This window comes from Sciurus carolinensis, chromosome 2 (genome assembly GCF_902686445.1).
Source record: "Sciurus carolinensis chromosome 2, mSciCar1.2, whole genome shotgun sequence".
In the NCBI taxonomy this organism is placed as follows: Eukaryota; Metazoa; Chordata; class Mammalia; order Rodentia; family Sciuridae; genus Sciurus; species Sciurus carolinensis.
In genome coordinates, this window is record NC_062214.1 from 42,500,819 (window position 1) to 42,520,609 (window position 19,791).

General features: G+C 51.5%; 1 protein-coding gene across 8 annotated transcripts in view; it reads right to left on the reverse strand.

The window, feature by feature from the left end:
• Positions 1-1,401: 1,401 nt before the first annotated feature.
• Positions 1,402-19,791, reverse strand: part of Rrbp1 (ribosome binding protein 1) — a 69,922-nt gene continuing 51,532 nt past the window's right edge. For 2 of the 8 annotated variants that reach the window (XM_047539151.1, XM_047539149.1), the window contains exons 8-24: positions 18,031-18,169; positions 15,645-15,814; positions 15,500-15,534; positions 12,194-12,284; positions 11,257-11,349; positions 9,464-9,556; positions 9,303-9,386; positions 9,069-9,158; positions 8,255-8,347; positions 7,792-7,863; positions 7,082-7,177; positions 6,345-6,428; positions 4,552-4,659; positions 3,647-3,730; positions 3,167-3,265; positions 2,541-2,684; positions 1,402-1,961 (exon numbers count right to left, since the gene is read on the reverse strand). In XM_047539151.1, the coding sequence (XP_047395107.1) occupies positions 1,923-1,961; positions 2,541-2,684; positions 3,167-3,265; positions 3,647-3,730; positions 4,552-4,659; positions 6,345-6,428; positions 7,082-7,177; positions 7,792-7,863; positions 8,255-8,347; positions 9,069-9,158; positions 9,303-9,386; positions 9,464-9,556; positions 11,257-11,349; positions 12,194-12,284; positions 15,500-15,534; positions 15,645-15,814; positions 18,031-18,169 (1,614 nt within the window). In that variant the 3' untranslated portion in view covers positions 1,402-1,922. Of the gene's footprint in view, positions 1,962-2,540; positions 2,685-3,166; positions 3,266-3,646; positions 3,731-4,542; positions 4,660-6,344; positions 6,429-7,081; positions 7,178-7,791; positions 7,864-8,254; positions 8,348-9,068; positions 9,159-9,302; positions 9,387-9,463; positions 9,557-11,256; positions 11,350-12,193; positions 12,285-15,499; positions 15,535-15,644; positions 15,815-18,030; positions 18,170-19,791 lie in introns of all 8 variants that reach the window. The other 6 variants (XM_047539150.1, XM_047539148.1, XM_047539152.1 and 3 more) reach the window with 5 other exon arrangements.

Genomic DNA, 19,791 nt, shown 5'->3' on the forward strand with positions numbered 1-19,791 from the left:
GATGCACTATGGAGTGTTAGAGATGGTTTGGAACCAGCCTGCAGCTTGCCAGGTGAGTACCATCACTGGGTTTCAGTTCACCTCAAGGAAGACTGAATGCTCCTGTGAGTTGGCTGAGAGTGGGCCTCAGGTGTTCTTATTGGTCATTTTCTTCTTCATTCTCCTGGTCAGTATCTCAAGACCCACAGGCCCCTCTCCACATCACCTTCCTCCATAAGAATCCTAGAACAGGTGTCCCCCTCCACTGGCTTAAAAACTCTTGGCTCCTACTGCCCTGCCTAATCCAGACCCCTGGGTCTTAGTGCCTGAAGGTGAAAAGCCTCACCTTCCCCTCCTCTGCACCCACTGTCCCCTGAGGGATGCTTCCCCCAGCTTAAGCCCCCTTCTCCAGGGAGACTACCCAGGATTTCCAGCACCTTGTCCCCAATTTGGCCATTAACATTCAAGTGGTTCTCACACAGGTGCTCCCTGAGCTGGGTCCTGTGTGGTGGGGGAAGGGGCTGACTAAAAAAAGCAAAAGGACACATCTGTGTGCATCATACTTCCCAAGGTTCCTGTGACAGCCACCGATGAGTCATACCCACCACCGCAGGGGGCTATGACATACAGATCCCGGAAGTGTGGAGACCTCACCCTCTCCCAACACAGCCCTCCCTTTGTACCACTGTCTTGTAGGATCTGCCATTCTAAGTGCCAGGATGTTCCCCATCCAAGTTTTGCCAATCATACTCTCCAAAGGATTTGGAAATGAACATGGACTAGTGCTTGGCCAGAGCAGCCCCTTGAGAAGACTGGCTGATACTGGACACAAAGACGCTAGACCTGCTCAGACCTACCTTCCCATCCTGGCTTAATTCAGGCCTTGCTGTGACTCAGGATCTGTAACATTTTGTATAAATTCCAGATTTATTGCTCAGTCAAGAAACCCCACACTTCATGAACCAAAGCTCCCCTGGACCAATCTGTTTTAGTCTGAGGGTCACAGAGGTCTAAGCTGGCTTCTGCCAGTGAAAGCTACCAGAGGACAGGTGGGAGGGGCTGCTCCAGCCCCAGACCCTTCCTGGGATGTGGACCTTCATCCATATGGAGACCCTTGTTTGTTCACAAAGCTTACTTCATACCACAATAGGCCACCCACAACCCTGCTCAGAAACCCTGGGTCCTCAAGGGTGGAATACAGTAGCTAGCCACTGAGTGTCAGGCATTGTTCCCTTACCTGCCCACCAAGCACCAAAGCCTGGGAGGAAATGGGGTCACAGAAACGGTTTTACCCCCATTTTACACAGCTGGTGGTCCCCTGCTTGCAGAGAAACCAAGACTGTGCTTATACTTTACCCCAAGAACAGCCCCTCTTCAGCCAAAGTCAGATGAGGGAGCCAGAAGACCAGATGAGACTGCAGCGCCGGGCAACACATTGGTTTTAATGGCATTAACATCCAGGTGGTCACACATCAGTTCTGCTTGGCAACTTCCAGGGGTGAAGGGCTGTTGCCTCACTGGGCTGGGCTGTGGCCCTCCAGTCTCCACAGCCTCTGAAAACTCACCACCTGGTCCAGCCAATTCCCGACCCCAACCCCACTGAAAAAAGACATGACAATTGCACTGATTGACATAGATCCCTAAGCACCCTGGCCTCCCGGCACACCCCAGTCTGTCAGAGTCAACGAGGGCTTTGGCGTCGGCTCAAGGTTGTCCAGGACTGCTCCAGGGAATAGTGTTTATCAAATGTGACAAATGTTCTTGTACAGACTGGGGGTCTGGAAGATTTATTTCTGTGGTTCTAAGAGACTCTCGTCTCTAATGGCTTCTCTCAGAGCTACTGGAAGTTGGGCCTGGATAACGCTGTGTTGTTGGTTTATTTATTTAAAAGGAATGTGTAAGGCATTTTGGTAAGTTGAACAGTAACTTCTTTTTGCAGAGATTCAGACGGAGGTGCCCTCCTTTGAACTGCTGCCGTCCTCCTGCAAACAAAGGTGGCCATGTGAGAGAGGCTGGGCAAGGAGCCAAGGCATAACCTCTCATGCCATGCCAGGACCTGCAGTCCCCTCCCTGGACTGACACCCACAAGCCACTTGTCTGGAGATCCAGAGCTGACTTCCTGGGGCTGGCTGCCCAGGAGTTGGTGGTAGTGAGGATGCAGGATGCAGGAATGTGAGGTCCTTGAATCTGGGTGAAAAACCCTGGTCCTGCAGGCAGGGGCCAGGCCAGAGGCAGGGGGACTAGTAAGGGACCCAAGCAGGTTGCAGTGAGGACTTGAGCCAGCAGTAGGGTAAGGGACTATTTCTGCTGAGAACCATGCTTCCTGGGCTCTGGGCCCTGTGGGCTAATGTCCATGTTGGAAGTCTTTGTCCCCACCACCTCTGCCTTAGTTCTGTTTCTCCCATTTGTCCTGCTTCCCTGGGGCTCCCAGCACCATGCTCAACTCTTCCCAGCAGCTGACTCCCACCCACCCTCCTGGGGGACAGGGCCCACCTCTGGCACAGGCAAAGCCATAGGGGCTGGGAGTTAACCCTGTGGCCCTACATGGATGGAACACTCACTGTTTTTTCCAGCTGTTCTTGCAACTTTTTCACTGTGTCCTTCTCCTTTGCCAGCTGCTCCTGGGTTGTCTTCAAAAGCTCCTGCAGTTTGGTTGCAGCACGTCCCAGGTCACTTGTTAACTTCTTCTCTTTTTCTAGTCTCTCCTGTGGGTTACAGTGTTGGGGAGGATCAGCCCTCACAAGACATCAGGGGTAAGACCCTGAGCTATTCCCACAGGGCCGGAACACCCCAGGGACTGGAGCTTTCCAGGAGCACAAGGAAGCTGTCTGCTGGTCACTCAGACACAGGCAGTACTGGCTGGGAGGAAATGGTCTATGTGGATGGTACCTTCCACCAACCCCACTTACGTCCTGGCATAGGACAACAGGAGTGGTACAATCTGCATTGTCAAATGTGCCAGCCACAAGATATGTATGCCTACCAGTACCTAAAACATGACTTCCAAGTTTTATATAACTTACATTAAATGGCTACATTGACGAGTAGCTGCCATGTGACATGGTTCCCCCCACCATGTGTAACAAGGGGAAGCCAGTTCCTAGCCTGGGGTCTGCTCTTCCTTTTCCTTGGCCCCTCTCCAAGGCCAAGAGTGGTCACAGCCAAAGGCTCCAGCCCCATCCTTTACCTTCAGCTGTGCAGCCTCCGCAGTTCCTGAAGACTCCAGGGGGCAAGCAACACGGAGCTTCTCCAGCTCTTCTTGTAACCGACATGCTGTGGTTTCGGCCTTATCAAAAAACAGAGTGAGTCTGGGTGAGTGACCTTACCAATACTCCAGCAGTCAAATGTGAACAAGCCTGCCTGAGGACCAGGGGCATCCCAAGCCTGGTGGTGCAACAGCTCAAGCCTGAGTGATCCTGGGCTCAGACAGACAAGGGAGACTGGCCAGGAACCCCTGAAGACAAAGACCAGCCAGCAGATCCCAAGACAGCCTCAGCACCCATGCCCACCTGCCAGGGCCCCATTGTTCCTTCAACCCCCATGTGCTAACAGCCCAGCCAGACACCTGGTGGGCAAAGCAGGGGAGGGCCAGCACAACCAGCTTGTTCCCCAGAGACTCAAGAGTCTGAAAGCTGATAGGGGCTGAGAGCCACCAGGCAGGCCTGACCTCCTCAAACTCAGCCGTGAGCTTCTGCCTCCGAGTCTGCTCATCCTCCAGGGTGGCTTCTGTCCGCTCCAGCTGTGTTCTCAGCTGTGTGGAGATACCACAAACATAACTGGGGAAACTGGTGAAGGACCCTTTTGGGGGCCCAGGGCTTTAGGGTACACTGAGACTACAGGTCCTGCTTTTTAGCTGCTTCTAGGGCTCCCCCAGCCTTTCCCTGCCCAGATGAGTCATCCCTGACACTCCTGAGGGGAAATGGGACCTCAGCTGCAGTACAGAAGCTGGCGGGTTAAATGGATGCTGAGGGAAACTCCGCAATCTCAGAAACCTTTAAAGGACCACAGGACAAGAAAGATGCCTCAGAGCCACTAGGTAAGCCCAACTCTACAGTGGCTACCCCAGTGACAGGCCCCTGCCTATTGGCAAGGACTGTCAATGGCTGCTCCTTTCATCCAAACTCTGAAGAGGGCTGGAGGTGCAGTTCAGTGGCAGTGTTTGCCTAGTCTTTTAAGTCCCTGGTTACATCTCCAGGACCACATAAATAATAAATACCCCTCTGTAGAGCAGACATTTTGCTAGTAATATCCCACAACAGGAGACAAATTCCCTACAGTGGCCACAGAAACAACCCAATCTCAGCATGGCCAGCACACTTTCAGTCTCAGAACCGTCCCCCAACCCTGACCCCCGCCCCAACCCCATTACCAACACCTCTCTGCCTGGTCACCTGGCCTTTGCTCTGCATCTTTCTTGGGTCCTGGGTACACCTAATCCAGGTGAGGAGGGGTGGGGAGGATGCCAGGCAGGGCTGGGAGCAGCCAACATGTCAGTCAACATGAAGGCTGCTCACCCTGCATTCCACTTGGGACTGTTAGTGACACATCTGAGGACCAGCTCACCACCCTAACCTTCACAGGGTCCTGCTCAGCTGGGGAGACTCCTGGGGGGACAGCTGGGGACCCAGCTATGTCACCATCCTCTACGTGGTTCTTCATCTCACTCAACTGCTGCCTGACCTGAAACAGGGAGGGGCGGGTTTGTGCAAATACACAGCCAGTCACACACCTCCCCCAAACCATGCAGAGGACCGCAACTGCTCTTAATAGCTGAGACCCCTACCAATTTGCTATCTGTTTGAGCCCCTATGCTATACAGGTTCGCTGGGCAGGACCACAGCACCCAGTCTAAGCCAAACAGAGGCCTTGAGACCAAGAAGCCTCTGGGTCAATGAGACCCATGTGTTCAGCTTCAAAACAAACTGGGGGGTAATCCTCCCTGGGAGTGAGATGACCCATTAGGGACACAGACCACACAGGCAGTGAGTTCAAAAGGAACAGAGGGGCAGCCAACAATTCCACTTGTACCCTTCCTAGGTTTCTTCAAGAACGCAGTCCATGGCCCAGAGCCCTTTCTGGGCTCTAGAGATTATAAGATGACATCTTGCCTAATAAGTTACCCTCTCTCCTCAGCTCTATGGATGAGGGTAAATGGCACATCCACTGGCCCCCCAGTTCCCAGACCACTGAGTTTCTGATTTGAAGGTGGCAGCGTCACTCAGGGAACATGGTAAAGATTCTAGTCATGAGCTCTCTAGGGGACATGAGTGGTCTCAGGCTCTAGTCAAGAGGCCCTGTTCCAAGCAACCTCAACAACCTTCTTACCCAACAAGCCCCCAAAGGCAAAAGCCAAACTTTAGTTGAAGGATGGTAAGAAAGTCTGGGTTTTGTTTTGTTTCTTCTGCACACACTCCCTGCATGGATTGTATACCCTAGGCCAATCACTCCATCCTGGATTAGTCAATGGCTGAGATTACTGGTCTTGCACTCAGGAAGAGACTTAAACTGGGTGACATGTGTCCTCTGGTGTAGTGATACTGGTGACTTCAAAATGGGTCCCAGGGAGCTGGGAGCACCTGCTGGGCTTTGTGGAGGCTACAGGGAATGCTAGCCTGACACACCAGACCTCCTTTCTTCTCAGAAGTCAGTGTTGCACATTTTAACCCCCAATATCCCAATTTCTAAACGCTGACAACTAAAGACTTTAGGTACTGGATAGGGTGTGGCTTCTATGGAGGCAAGGGCTGAACTGGTCAAGCCACTGGAACATGGGATCAGACCATGGCTGAAAACTGGTAAACCAAGCAGAACTCAGGCCACCTGCAAAGCACAGCTCCTCATATCTGAATGGGGCTTGAGCGCTGCACCCAGAACCTGGCATTAGGCCAGGTATGGAGCAGGCCCTCCCCACACACCTGAGGGTTTGACTGAATGGGTCTGAGCCATTGCTGAAGTGAGGAAAACCCAAAGAGGGCAAGGCCTTGCTAAGAGCCACGACACAATGAGTAGGCAAGCTAGGAGGGACCCCCAGGCCAGGGGTTGGTACATCTTCCATACTTTTAAGTGACTAACTGGGCTTACAAGGTATAGAGACTCCCAGATCCCCCACTTCCTTGAGCAAGGGACCAGGCTGCTAGGGGAAGGGAGGTGGGGTGTGAGCACCCTGGTCCCAGCAGTCACAGGCCAAGCTCAGAATTTCAGGCAAATGTTCAAAAAGGCCCCACAGAGCCTTCCTGCCCATGTGTCCCCCTCTGCTAAGCTGCAGAATCTTTTGAGTGGATGTCAAAAAGTGACTGGTAAATTCATCTCACACACATGAGCCCCCACAGGTCTAGCTCCCCAACCAGGACACCATGTTCACCTACCAGGGTGAGCTCATCTTTCTGTTTCTGGGCATCACTCTTGGCTGTATCCAGCTCAGACTGAGATTCTAATAAAAGTTGCCTCAACTTGGGGAAGAAACAGGCAGGTGATGGGGAAAGGGAGAGAAGAGAAAACCAATTCCAGTGAATTAACAGCTGTACAAAAATTTAACATCTATTTACCCAAAACACTAGTGATTATCACAGAGCAAGGTCAGACTTCCCATAGCTACAGTTTCCTTTTTGAAGACTTAGGAAGGATGGTGCTCACTGCACACCTATCTCAAACCTTCTTAGACATTTGCCCTTATAGCTTGTTTAAAAAAGAAAGGCCCCAAGGGTGAGATTAAACCAGGGTTCAGGGTGCTGATTTTTTGCTTTCCTCCTCTGAAGAGTCGGAAAATAGTTATCAGACTTAAACCCACTCCACTGGAAATGACATCAATCAGCAAGCCAGGCAGAGAATTCCCATGCCCCCCTGTGGCTGTGCCCAGGCAGATCTGCCCCTGTCCTGCCCAGGGGGCTGCCTTTTTGCGACCTACCCCCAGACACCTCAGATCTGACCCTTCAATGAGGAACAAGCAGGGCTTAAGACAAAACCGGACAGCACAGACTTCAAGGCTCAAGATGATGAGAGCAGCTCCCACAGGGCTAAGGAGGAGCTCTTCAGTAGGACCCAGACTTGACTGGGCAGGGCCTACACAGGGCTGGGACCAAAGTCCTTGGAATGGTGCACTCACCCCTGCCACCTCCTTGGCGTAGTTCTGGCACTCGGCACTGGCAGTTGCCATGTGCTTCTCTAGCTCTGCCTCTAGGTATAAGGTGTGCTCCCTCATCTGGATGGACATGCACATGCACACAAGTCAGAGCCGGGAGTCAGCCAGCAGGAAACGTTAGCCACAGGGAGTAGGGTACGGGGTGCCCAGTCTGGCTGGCTCTAAGATAAGCAAGGGCCCCTGAGGCCCATCAGCTACCAGATCATCGAGGCTAATAAGAAACCAAGCCCTGGCAAGAGAACTCCTTGCTGAAGACTACCTGGACACCATACTCCTGGGTCCTGACATGTTTTTGACCTTAGGAGCAGGGGAAAGGGCAATTCTTAGATACACCTGAAAGTAGGTACCATGGGCAATTTTCCAAGGACAAGGCTTGCTGAGGTGCTTGAAGGAGCAGCAGGACCCCCTTGGGCACATCCCTTGATTGTGAAGGCTAAGACCAAAGCCACCATTGATCAGGGTTGGACAACTGTGCACAGATCTGCAGCTGCGTCAGACCACTCTGAGGTTATTATGAAGGCCTCTCATTAAGGCAAAACAGTTCAAGATCACCTGGCTTAGGAGAAAAGCCAGTCATCCATGAGAGAAAAATAACTCAAATGGCCCCTGCAATGTCACTTTCAAAGAGACTCAGGACAAGAGAAAGCAACACTCAGAACAGAAGCCCCACTTACCTGATCTGAGTCTTCAAGTTCTCCTTTTAGCTTCTCTATGGTTTCTTCAAGATGTTTCACTGTGACCCGTGACTACAAAGTAAGGGAAATGCCCTGTGACACATGGGTATCTGGGGATATCTCCCAGAACCAGTAGTGCCCACCCTCTCCAAGCCAAGGTGGAGCTCTGGTGGCCTCCAGTAGTCTCTTCCTGGGAGTAGGGGTAGGGTCCACCCAAGAACAGGAGCAGAATCTCCTTGAGACCAAGGAGCTAAGCTGTCATTCTACAGTTCCGCTTCACAGGCATCCCCCAGAAATGCCAACAGCAACACACTTCTCATAAGTGACAGATCCTGTTGAGTACGCTGTGGGCTCTGGAATTTCAACCCAGCCATGTGTCTTTAGTAGAGTACATTTGGATTCCCTAAGCTCAGCAGCAATGTCCATGCCACCAGGCCCTGGGGAGATGCACAAGCCATGATACCTTCTGGAGCTCCTCTTCTGCGGCTCCCACTTTGGCCTTCCACACCTGCTCCTCCTCCTCGACACTCTTCTGCAGGTCTCTGAGCATGCCCTCCTGCAGCAGGAGCAGGTAAGGCAGTGAGGCAGGGCCATCTCCCTCCTCAGCCCTGCCCCACACTCAAACACACTCCTGTCCTCTCAGGTCCTCTGCCATGGCCTGCCAGTACTTCTCCTGCTCTGTCAGACTCAGTGTTGTGTGGGGAGGGAAGGTGGCCACTGTCCTAGGAGTGAAGTCTCTATCTAGTGTGCTGGCCTGCAGGGCCATGCCAGGAAACAAGGTCTGTGACCCAAACGAGGCTGTTAGGACTGTTGTCGCTGTTGGGCTCTGCCACCGGTGCTGACCCCACTAGTGGCCCAAAACAAGGAACACAGGACAGAGTTGCTCAGAACTGGGGAGGGCTGGACCCAGCAATGCTCTTGGAGTCAGGGGGGCGGGGGTTTCAACCAAGTGAGGCCAAAGCTTACCTTGTCTTTTCACGCAACTGGCTGCCCAAAAATTCCTTGTAATAACCAAGTCCCTCCGGCCCCTGGAGACCAGCCCCAAGCCCTCAACTCAGCCCTCTCCTCAGCTTAGAATAAAGGAAGATGTAAGAGCCTTATCCATTCCATTACCATCCAGCCCAAAAAATGAGGTCTGCCCAAAGTCACACGGAGCCAGTGGAATTTTGGAGATACCATGCCAACCCCCACACTCCAGGCCCAGAAGCTCTCCTTCCCAGCAGCACCTTCATGTCACGTAGCACAGAGTTCCCAGAGGCCCTGCCCTGGCTGCTCACCGTTTCTGCCAGGATGGTACGGTACTGGTCGCACTCAGCCTGCAGGGTGCTCTGGGTCTCCTCAGCCTCCCTCAACTTGGAGGCCAGGTCCTAAGGGTAGAGGGAGAAGGTGGCTAGTGAATCAAACCCGGCTACCTGGTAAAAGGACTGCAGGCTCTTTCTTCCTAGGGATAGGAGAGCTTGGGTGACAGGGGCAGCCCCTGCCAAGGACACCTGCTGGGCAGCCTTACTTACTGAGGGGGGCTCTGTGGTAGCTGATGGCTTCTCCAGCAGCTGGGAACCCTTTTCTTTGAGTTCCTGCAGCCACTCAGCATAATTCTGCAAGGAAACATGCAAGGTGAGGTTGGGGAATGCTCCCAGGGCAGTGTGATCCCTGGAAGCCACCCTCCCACTACCTGGTGTGCTGAGAGAGAGAGTTCTGGGAGCAGTGCCAGAAGCACCTCCTTGGTCTGGGCCTCGGCCAGGCGGAGTTGCTTCTCTGATTCCTCCTGGAAGGGCAGAGGGAGAGGGAGGGCAGCATTTAGCCTCCCACCCAAGAAGGGCATGTCCTCAGCAATTCATCAGGGGTGGCACAAAAATCAAAGGAAAAGCTGGGCTTCCCCCAGTCTGTGCTCTCAGGAAGGCAATGGGAAGCCCCAGGTGGTAGGTGTCTAGTGAATCAAACACACCTCCCGACAGGCACTCTGTCAGCTCTCACGTTCCCAGCTCTCTACGTGGTGCACGAACGTGTGCACACGGGCAGGAGGTCAAGCTGATGTGTGCAGCTAGGGTGGAAAGGCGGGTGGAGGATGGCCATGGCCCTCCTTGTTTTGAAAGCAGGCACTAAGATGGAGTGGGGACATGAAGGTTGTGGAGTTATGCGCCTCCCAACATGCCACAGTTAGGACCAGTGCCAGCCAGGACAGTGTCCCCAAGAAGTTCATCTCCAGGCACCCAACGGAGGGAGGATGAATCAAATATTCCCAATCTCCAGAGGAAGAAACCAACTCAGAGCAGACAGGGCATTGCTTGGGGTATCTCTCCTGAGTCCTGTCGAGACTCTACTGGACCTGATCTTCCTTAGGTGACAGCAGACACCCAGTCTGACCACAAAAACCTCTGGTCTGGACTAAAGCCTGAGAAGCAGACCTTTCTTGGCTCATGCAATTATCCAGAGATGATGCTATGCCCTACCTTGGACCCCTGGTCTGGTGACCACTATGCCCCCTCAGGTTCTCTAGTCACGAGTCAGAAGACAAAGCATATGAGCCCTGGAGGCAACCTTCTATTTGTCTCTGCCTGTGTGGTCACAAGCAAGTCAGCCTGGCCACAGCTTCTGCACTTGCCACACAGTGGCCAGATGGTCTCTGAGGTCACTTCTGGGGCTAAGAGTCCATGATTCTAGAATTTAATTACAACCCCTACCCTACTGCCTGCTCTCTGGGTCCTCATCTTTATACTCTCAGGCTTCCTGGAAGGATTATGGGAGTCACTGCCAAGTTCGTGATATTGGGACAGGCACTCCCTCTGCTTGAGCAAGGCTGGGAGGGGCTGGCCTTTCACAAGGGATGGTAATGTGTGACAAAAAAGGGTGGGTGAGTGCGTCAGTTGTTGCTGCCCTAGTCAGAGCCTCCACTCTGGCTCCCAGCCAGCCCAGGGCAACATGGGGATCCCAGACACTGAGAAACTTGGACATCACATCACTGCTATATGTCCTTCCCTAAGAACATGTAGGGAACCAACTGGACCAGGACTTCAGAGGGCCTGAGAAAGAAGCAGGATTATTCCAAGTACCTCTGGATAAAAATAACATGAACGAAGGTTGTGAAGCCCATGCAACCCTGGGCACACTCAGTGTGCAGCCCACAGCGCTCCCCAAGCCCTCTCAGTCTTTGCCCACAGCTGTGCTCAGCTCTGCACCCTCATGACAGAGTGCCTGGTGGAGAAAAAACAATTGAGGATGCACATTTTTCCTTTCTCTTGAAGAAAGAGGAAAAGAGAGGGTAGGAGGGAATAAGGGAGAGAAAGGAAAGGATGAAGAAGCAGGAGTCTGGAGACACTGCATTCTGAGCCCCAGGGTCCCTGGTACAGATTTATGAGACATTGAGACCAAGATTGTTGCAGTGTGCTTATCTTGTGGGCTCTGTTAAACCAGGCAGGTGCTGCTACTATTGCAGCTGGCCGGCCTAAGGATGGCCAGGGCTCTGACCTTCGCCTGGGTCAGGGAGCGCAGCTTCTCCTCACAGGCCCGCTCAGCCGAAGCCAGTGCCTCCATCGCCTTCCAGTTCTTCTCTCGGAGGTCCTGGGAGGGAGACAGGGGAAGTCGGTAGCCCACACCAGTCAGTCACTGACACAGCTCCTGTGCACTGCCTCAAGCTGGTCTCAGCAAGGGCTGGGTCCAGAGAACCCCTGGCTCCACTTTTGACCCCACAAAGGACCTACACTTTTCTTGGTCCCTGTCCATGTGGCCTCTCGTGGCAGTACTCAGCATAAAGTCAAGGTGCTGCAGCCTGATGCATGAAGAGGCAGACACCCTTTCAGTGGAGACGAGTCTGCAGGAGGAGGGAGGGCCAACCTTGTTCCTCAGAGAGGAGGTTCCCACCACCAACAGTAAGCTGACTCCCTCAGCTGGCTCTAAGCATGAGACCTCTTTTGGGGAGCTACACCCTCTACAGGGGGAGCAGCGGGGCAACCAGCAAGCCCTGCCTCTGTGACAAGGGCAGGAGGGAAGCAGGTGGCTGAAGGCCTTTGCCCTCTATAGAGGGTGGGTGTCTAGCACCAGCCTCTCTCATCCCCACCTGCTCAGGGTGGCTGCATGACCCAGGCCAGGCAATCAGTATACCATGTCACACCACTGTCCATGTTTGGGTTAATGATGCTACCTACCCCAAGGGCAGTGAGCCCTGAACATCTGGGGGAGCCAGGGGTGAGGAGGCAGGAGGAAGGGAGGGGTAACCCCACCACACTCTGGAATCCCCAGAGTAAACACTGGTTAAGAACAGAGGGAGAAGCAAAGCTGGCTCTCTGATGATCTGGGGCAGGTTCCACAGTAGATGTCTTAAGGTGGTTGTCTGAGAACCTTTCCTGGGGCTCACATGGCTCTGCCTTGCTCTTCCCAGCCCAGCTCAGAGGCCCTCCACACTCACATTATTCTTCCCTTTCTGCTGCTCCACAGCCTCCTTGAGCTCAGTGGCCTCCTTCTCCAGACATGACACCTGTGACTCCAGCTCCTTGAGGCTGTAGGGGTGGGAGGGATGCAGCAGGTCACCACCTCGGCTCCAAGGGTTCATGCCTACCCTCCAGTTCCATCTCAGGAGGACCCCCTTCCTCCGCCCAGGGCACCCAGACGACCTGACACCCACACCCAAGAAGCACCTGTGAGACATACCCGCTTCTGCCTTGCCTCATGCAGAACGCCCAGAGGCCAGGACACAGGCTCCAGAGCAGTCAATGGCCAGCAGAGAATGTGCCCCAGCAGTCAGATTTCCAGGACATCTGCTCTAGTGACTGAGCTTGGTATGTGGCTTCCACTAGCCTATGTCCCATCCTGTCACCACAGAACATGCCAGCTGGCCCTTCCTCACAGCTGCACCTGGCCCTCAGAAGACCTACACTGGGCCTTCTAAGGCACCTGGGCTAAAGACTCATAGTAGCGCTGTCATCTCACACCCTGGGCACCACTGCTCTCCACAGCTCCCCACAGCCTGACTTCTAACTCTTCTGAGACCCAAGGGCTCCTCCCCTCATTTCTGTACACTGGGATTTAAGGAAGTGAGCGTTGAGGCAACTCCCTAGCACTGTGGAATCGCTGAGTGCCAGTGATTTCTTGTGCTTCTTTTCACATGAAGAACTCGGTGTGCGTCAACCACCCTCCTTGTCCAGAAATGAGAGGTCACTGTTACCTCAATACTGTACTCAAGGCTCTGGGGACCAGCTTTATTTAAAAAACATTTTTAAAGATTTTTTTTAGTTGTAGGCGGACACAATACCTTTATCTTCTTTTTATGTGGTGCTGAGGATTGAACCCAGGGCTTCACACATGCTAGGTGACCTCCCTACCTCTGAGCCACAACCCCAGTGCTGGGGACTAACTTTGAATGGACACTTTAATAAGCCCCTTTCCACATTATGATTTACCACAAATGGGAGGTCCAGGGACATGTGAAATCTAAAGTCTAGAAGTGGTCAACGAGTGGTCTGAATCAGCAATTTGAGCCACTCTTGAGATGCAGGAGCAAGTCCCACAAAGGAGCTACTACCCCAGCAGCCTGAGGAAGGAGGGCTCTGGTGAAAAGCTGGCCACATGGAGAAATGTATATTTGTGTTTCTTCTTGGAGGTCATGGTCAAAGACCTTTGAAAACCACCATTCTACTGCATATAGCTACACTGACCATAACGTCTATGTGGGCTAAGCATGCTGGTTGTTCCAACCACCCATCTGATAATGAACTCTGACTTGGCACAGTCTTGTATTTTTAACCTGAATACAGTTTGCATCTAGCTTTGAGAGCATTGTAGACTTTTGGGCATTGGGTTTAGGCCCAAAGAACTGTGACCCCCACCCTCAAGCTCTACTGAAACCCTCAGGTTATCCCTCAAATCTCTGTATTACACATGGGCATCCTCCAGAAAACCACCCCCAGAGAGACCCCAGAAGAACAAGACCCTGAAGAAGAGTCTGCAGGCCAGTGGTAAGGACACACTGACCATCACCCACTTAGCAACTGTTGTCAAGTTCCAGAACCAAAGTTTGGGACTGAATCACTTCTCTCTATTCCAGAACAGAATGTCCCAGCCTAGACAACTTGAAGGTAAACCATTTGAGAAGAAAATGAACCAGTTTCTGCCAGATCATTTCTGCATGATGCAAAAAATTAAAATTAAAAAATAATTGCAATGTGACTTAATATTTCTAGTAGTTCACTGTGTGGTCCAAGAATCTGCTCTTAATGAGAAAAAATAAATAAATAAATACAGTTTCTCTATCCCTAAAAAAATACCATAGTGAGAAATAAAGTTTGCCCATGCCTTGCAGGAAAAGAAGGAAAGGGTTGGGTTCTGGGTCTTCCACAGGAGGGCGGCTGGGTTCCTTCTCTAGCCCCCAAACCACAGAGCCCTAGGGATGCTGGGGAACACAGGCTGTAGCCTAGAAAGCTGTACCTGCTGAGAAGAATACCAGTAGGTGACTCTTTGGCAACAACAGCCAAAATACGGGAATCATACTGGTTGACAGCCTAGGACATGTCCAGCAGTGTTTGAGCAGATAGAGAACATACTCCATGGCTTGTCCTAGCTGATGCTCAAGGGAACCTTGGCCGTAGCAGCCAGGACCCAACTCTCAAGACTGTTAGCAACTGCCCCTGAGGTGATGGTCACAAGGATTCTGGTCCCTGATTTGAGTTGCCCCACCCAGGTATTAGCTCTGGACTTAGCAACAGCAAGAAGTTCCTGAGCACAGTTCAGCACTGGGACTGCTGACTCAAGAGAAAATGAGATCCAGCCAGCAATGAATTCATGTCACAAAGGAAAATAGTCCTGTGGCAACGTCAGCACTACACTCCTCCAATATCCCAAACCTCTGGTCCAGCAGAGAGCCTGGGCCACACCCATTTCCTCATTTAATTTATGGACCTCAGTCCCTACAATCTCTTGCCTTATAGATACAGAGAACCTTCTAACCAGCCAGTCTTTCCCCTCAGGAAACGATGACTGGATGGATGCAGCTGGCAAGAAGTCTGCTCCCAACTCCACTGAGGCTCTTGTCACCCTTCACACAAATAGGTGTTGCTCTTGAGAGTGGGAGCAGAGCTTGCTACTGTTTGAAAGTGGTTTGTCCCCCAAGGGTTTGTGTGTTGGAAGCTTAGTCTGCGAATGGGGATATTAAGAGGTGCTGGCACCTTTAAGAGGTGGGGCCTAGTGGGAGGCAGCTAGGTCACTGGGAGTGCAGCCTTATGAAGGCGCCGATGCTGGTTTCAGAGTGAGGTGGTTCCCGAAAATGAGTTGCTATTAAAAAAATAAGCCTGGCCCCACCCTGATTTTAGGCTTCTTGGCTTGCCATGTGATCACTCCCTCTTGCATGCTCTCCTATCAGTCCTCACCAGAGGCCAAATATAAGGGGCTGCCCAATCTTAAACTTTCTGCCTGAAAAACTGTAAGCTAATAAATCTCTTTTCTTTATAAGGTACCCAGCCTAAGGTATTTTGTTAAGCAACAGAAAGTAGACTGATAGCTCTTTGCAAAGTTGACCATTTGCCTGCTCTGGGCTGTCTCCTTTCCTCTAGTCACTAGAATGACAAGGGGGACAAGGGGGCCTCTGAAAGGGTTCTTTCTTGTGAAACCTGAGTGATCTAATGAAAGCCTGAGCTTCCAGGAGCCTTTAGTCACCCCATGCTGAGGCTGAAGTGAGTAGGCAGGAGCCCTGTGGCTCCCTGCAGCCGCCTTGCCAGCTTACCGCATCTGCTGCTGATCGGCTTCAACTTGACTGGCCTGGAATGAGACACAGAAAGTTCCTTGGTCTCCATTAGACTCACTTGTGCAGCAATGAGTCAGGAGGGGAGCCCCTTTACCCAGTGCTGTCCTCCCAGGATTGGGCTGACCTGGGTATCCCGGGCTTGGCCTGCCTCCAGCAGGGCCTCAATGGACCGGATCCTCTCTGTGAGCTGTGAATTTTCTGCCCTGGCCTCCTTGAGCTGCCCATGAAGACCACTCAGCTCCTCACACTTGCTCTTCACCTCCATCTCAGAGGACTGTAATTTGCTGTGCAATTCTATTGCAGAAGGAAAATGAAAGAGAAGTCAGGGGCTGGAAATGTGTAGGATGGATACCCTGGTTGCCATCCTCTCCAGTGACAGGCACAGGGCAGAGACCTCCCTCTTCAGGCTGCTCTGTGTGCCTGGGCATCTTAAGACACACTTCTAACCACTGGGGCTTCTTATTCACTGTTGAACAAAATCAGAGCCTGGCGGTGGTGTTCTTGAGGACTACTAGGGTAAAATGAAATGCCCATAGACCACTAATAAGAAAATGATGGAGGTCTAAAATGGATTTCAGTTGACGTTTCTGGAGATTCATTCTCTAGAAGACTCTGGCTCATATTAGCTGAGACCAACAGTAGGGGTGACATGGCCAGAAACTATTTTAAGGGTGACTATATGGATCTCAGTCTGTGCCCTTCCCAAAGCCTGTTCTTGGGCCCTACTCGGGAGCTGTCCTCTTCTTCAGGTGATCTCAGAAGTCCCATGGGTGAGTACAGTCCACATGCCTGTGACACTGCTATCTCCACCAGGACTGACCTCACCCCCAGCCCCAGGCTCAGACGCCTGCCATTTCCAAACAGACTAACTCAGCAACTCAAAACAAGCACCCTGACCTCCCAGGTCGCATCCTGGTTGCTGTTTTCCCTGTTCTACCTCTCTCCCATTGCTAAAGCACAGGGATTTCACATTCACCATACGCCAAATCTGTCCCCATCATCATCAGCACCTCTGTGATCACCTGGACCAAGTCCTGTCGCCCTTCTGGATGACTACAGAAGCCTGTCCCTGTACTCCCTGGGTCATTCCTGACCCCATGGTCCATTCTCCACCCAGTACCATAGTATCCAGAAGTGCAAATGAGGTTATGCCATTCCCCGGCCCCCAACCTTCCTGTTGACACTTTACACAGCACCCAAAATCCTCACAGGGAGGTGACCAGGGCCCTGCCCATCTGGTCCCACACTAGTCACTAGCCTTCTCTTTCACTTGTTCACCTTCTTTCCAGAGAATGAATCTTGAGAAACTTTCAACTGAAGTTCATTTTAGAGCTCCATCATTTTCTCATTAGTGGTTGGCTGGAGTTTCATTTTACCCTAATAGTCCTCATGAACACTGCCACCACGGTGTGGCTTTGTGAATTTCTTCTTCAGCTAATAAGTCCCAAGACCAAGTTCAAGTTCATTCCCCTCTCAGGGGTCTATGCTAGCTGGCTTCCTCTTTGTGGGACTGGCCCCTTCCATCATTATGATTTAGGTTTAAGTACCCCTCCTACCTCAGAGAGGCTTCTTGTGACTAACGTCATACCTGGCCTTCTAGACCAGTGACCAGTAAACTGGCTTATAAACTCCTCTCTCCATGTCTATTTTTATAAACAAAGTTTTATTCAAAAAGTCAAGTCTTCCAGGTGTGGTGGTGATTACACCTGTAATCCCAGTTACTCGAAAGGTGAAACAGGAGGATCTTAAGTTTGAGGCCAGCTTAGGCACCTAGTGAGACCCTGTCTCAAAATAAATATATGAAGGAAGGAAGGAAGGGAGGGAGGGAGGAAGAGTGGGTGAGTTGGGGATGTAGCTCAGTGGTAAATGCCATAGTTTTAATCTCTAGTACCAGGAATTAAAAAAAAAAAAAAAAAAAAATAGCCAAGCCTACTTGTTTACACATTGTTTATGGCCACTTGTATCCAAAGCAGCAAAGCTGAGTAGCTGTAATGGAGACTGTCTGGCTCAGAAAGCCAAATATGTTTACCATCTGTCCCTTCACAGATGAAGTCTCTGTGTAGAGGGCACTGCTGGATGAACCTGTCCTTCACTGTTCCTGCCAGCCCAGTGCCCACAGCAGTGGCTCTGGAAATACAGCAAATGAGAGTCAACCTCTCACCAGCCCCACCTGCTGGGTATCCAGCCTTTGCAGGCCTGACTCTGTCCCCAGACTCCAACCCCACTTGTGGCCTACACAGCCTCCATCCTCCATATCCAGTCCTTGCAGGCCCTACTCTCCAAGCCCAGTGGGCAGTCTGCTCCCAATTTAGCTCTGCAACTCCAGCCAGTACTGACATTCCAGACTCTTCAACTTCTGTGGGGGCAAAGGACACACAGGCCTGGCCCTGGCAATCTGGCTAAGACAGTAGGCAGACTCCTTTGGGACCCACCAGGAGCAGGGGCCATCAGAACAAGGCAGACTCCTTTGGGACCCACCGGAGCAGGGGCCATCAGAACACTGCCCTCACCTGCCAACCGCTGCTGCTGCTCCTGGGCCTTTTCGGCATCTGCCCTGAGGCTGGCATGGCTGGTCTGTGTGCGGCACAGCTCCCGGCTCACCTCATCCAGGCGCTTCTGCAGAGCTTCCTCACTCTCCTTGTGAGACACCTGGAGAGAACAGAAGAAAGAGGGCTGTGAGGAGGGGAGGAGGCCTGGCCCTCATCAGTTCTCAGGTTGAAAAAGACACAGCTCTTTATAATCTGCCCTCATCAAAGCCCTGTGTGGTCTCTGACTTGTGTATAACAGAAGAACTTCACAAGAATTTGCCCAAATTTCACCCTGGCCAGCATCCTTTCAATGAGAGAAGCAGCTGCCAGGGACCTACATGCATTTCCCACTTTGGGGGGATGGAGTGGGTTTCAATATTTTTTTTTTATCTTCTGAAGTGATTTGTGAATACATGCTTGTTGCAAGAGTCCAAAGGTAATTAATTATTCAAACAAAGTACATGAGGAGTTTTCCCAACGGGATCCTTGACACCTTCTCCAGAGGTAGACAGTTGGCTGGGGTCTCTTGCCTATAGCAATATGCATTTATACCCAGATGGATGTGGCACATGCTTAGGATCATTTATATGGCAGTTCTCTTAGTTCTTTCACTTAACATTAGAATGAACCACATAAAATTGCCAGTATTCAGTCTTTACTCCACAAAAATGGCAATTTCATATTTTTCAATCTGGTATCTCACAGACTTCCACACCACTAGATAGATACTTGTTTAAGAACCACACACAGCTTTAAGGTGTCCAATGTTTACCCAATTCCCCATTCAGTGGCAGGCAGGCTGCTCTCAACCTCTGGTGGGCCCAATCAAACCTCCAATGGACATTCTAAGTCAAGGATTCCCAGAATTGAGCTCCTGGAATAGGAGAGCTGGGCCCAGCCCTTCAAAGAATCTAATTCTCCAAAGAACCAGATCACTGGCTACAGAATTAACAAGCTCAGTTTGAACAGGGCCAGGAGTGACCTTGGAGCCTCTGACCCAAGTGAGGCTCCAAATCATGCTTCGTGGCCCACCCCAATTTCTTTCTCTTTTAGGGCAATGGCTACACAACATGGTGCTAGGCTAATTGCTTTGAAGAGCCATGGAGGCAGAGGTCGATCTGGATCCAGAAGTCATCGCCAAGAATATGCCCACCAGATTGTAGATAAACATGTACTGCATAAGGCCAAATCAGAGCAGCTTTAGGGTCAGCAATATTCTCTGCATTAGAATGTAGCAGGAGATCAGTTCCATTCCAACTCCAAGGGATGAAAGGAGAGGAAGGAATGACTGCCACCCCCTCCCCAGGGGGCAGACCAGATGTTTCTCCTGGACCCAGTCTCCCTCCCAGGGCTGCAACATCCTTAGCTCTGCACTTGTCACTGCAATGATCAGGGCAGATACACTTTTCAATGGAAAAACCACCAGCAGCTTCTTCCTTTCTTTTTCTTCTTTAAGGAAAAGTTGTAGGGAGACCAGCTGAATGTTTTTCCATTCATGATTGACATGTATTAGAACAATGGTTCCACCAATAAGCAAACAACCCACCCGCCTTTGGAACCAAAAACTTAGAATCTTCAAAGGAAACCATGTGGATACATCTTAGGACATTTCTTTTTGGAAGGAGAAAGTGGTTAGCACAGCCAATCACACTGAGCAATTTCAAAAGCTGGTCCCATGGCCCATTGGAGATTTGTATAAAATGCTTCCTGAGTTTCTAAAATTCAGTTCATTCACTGGACAAA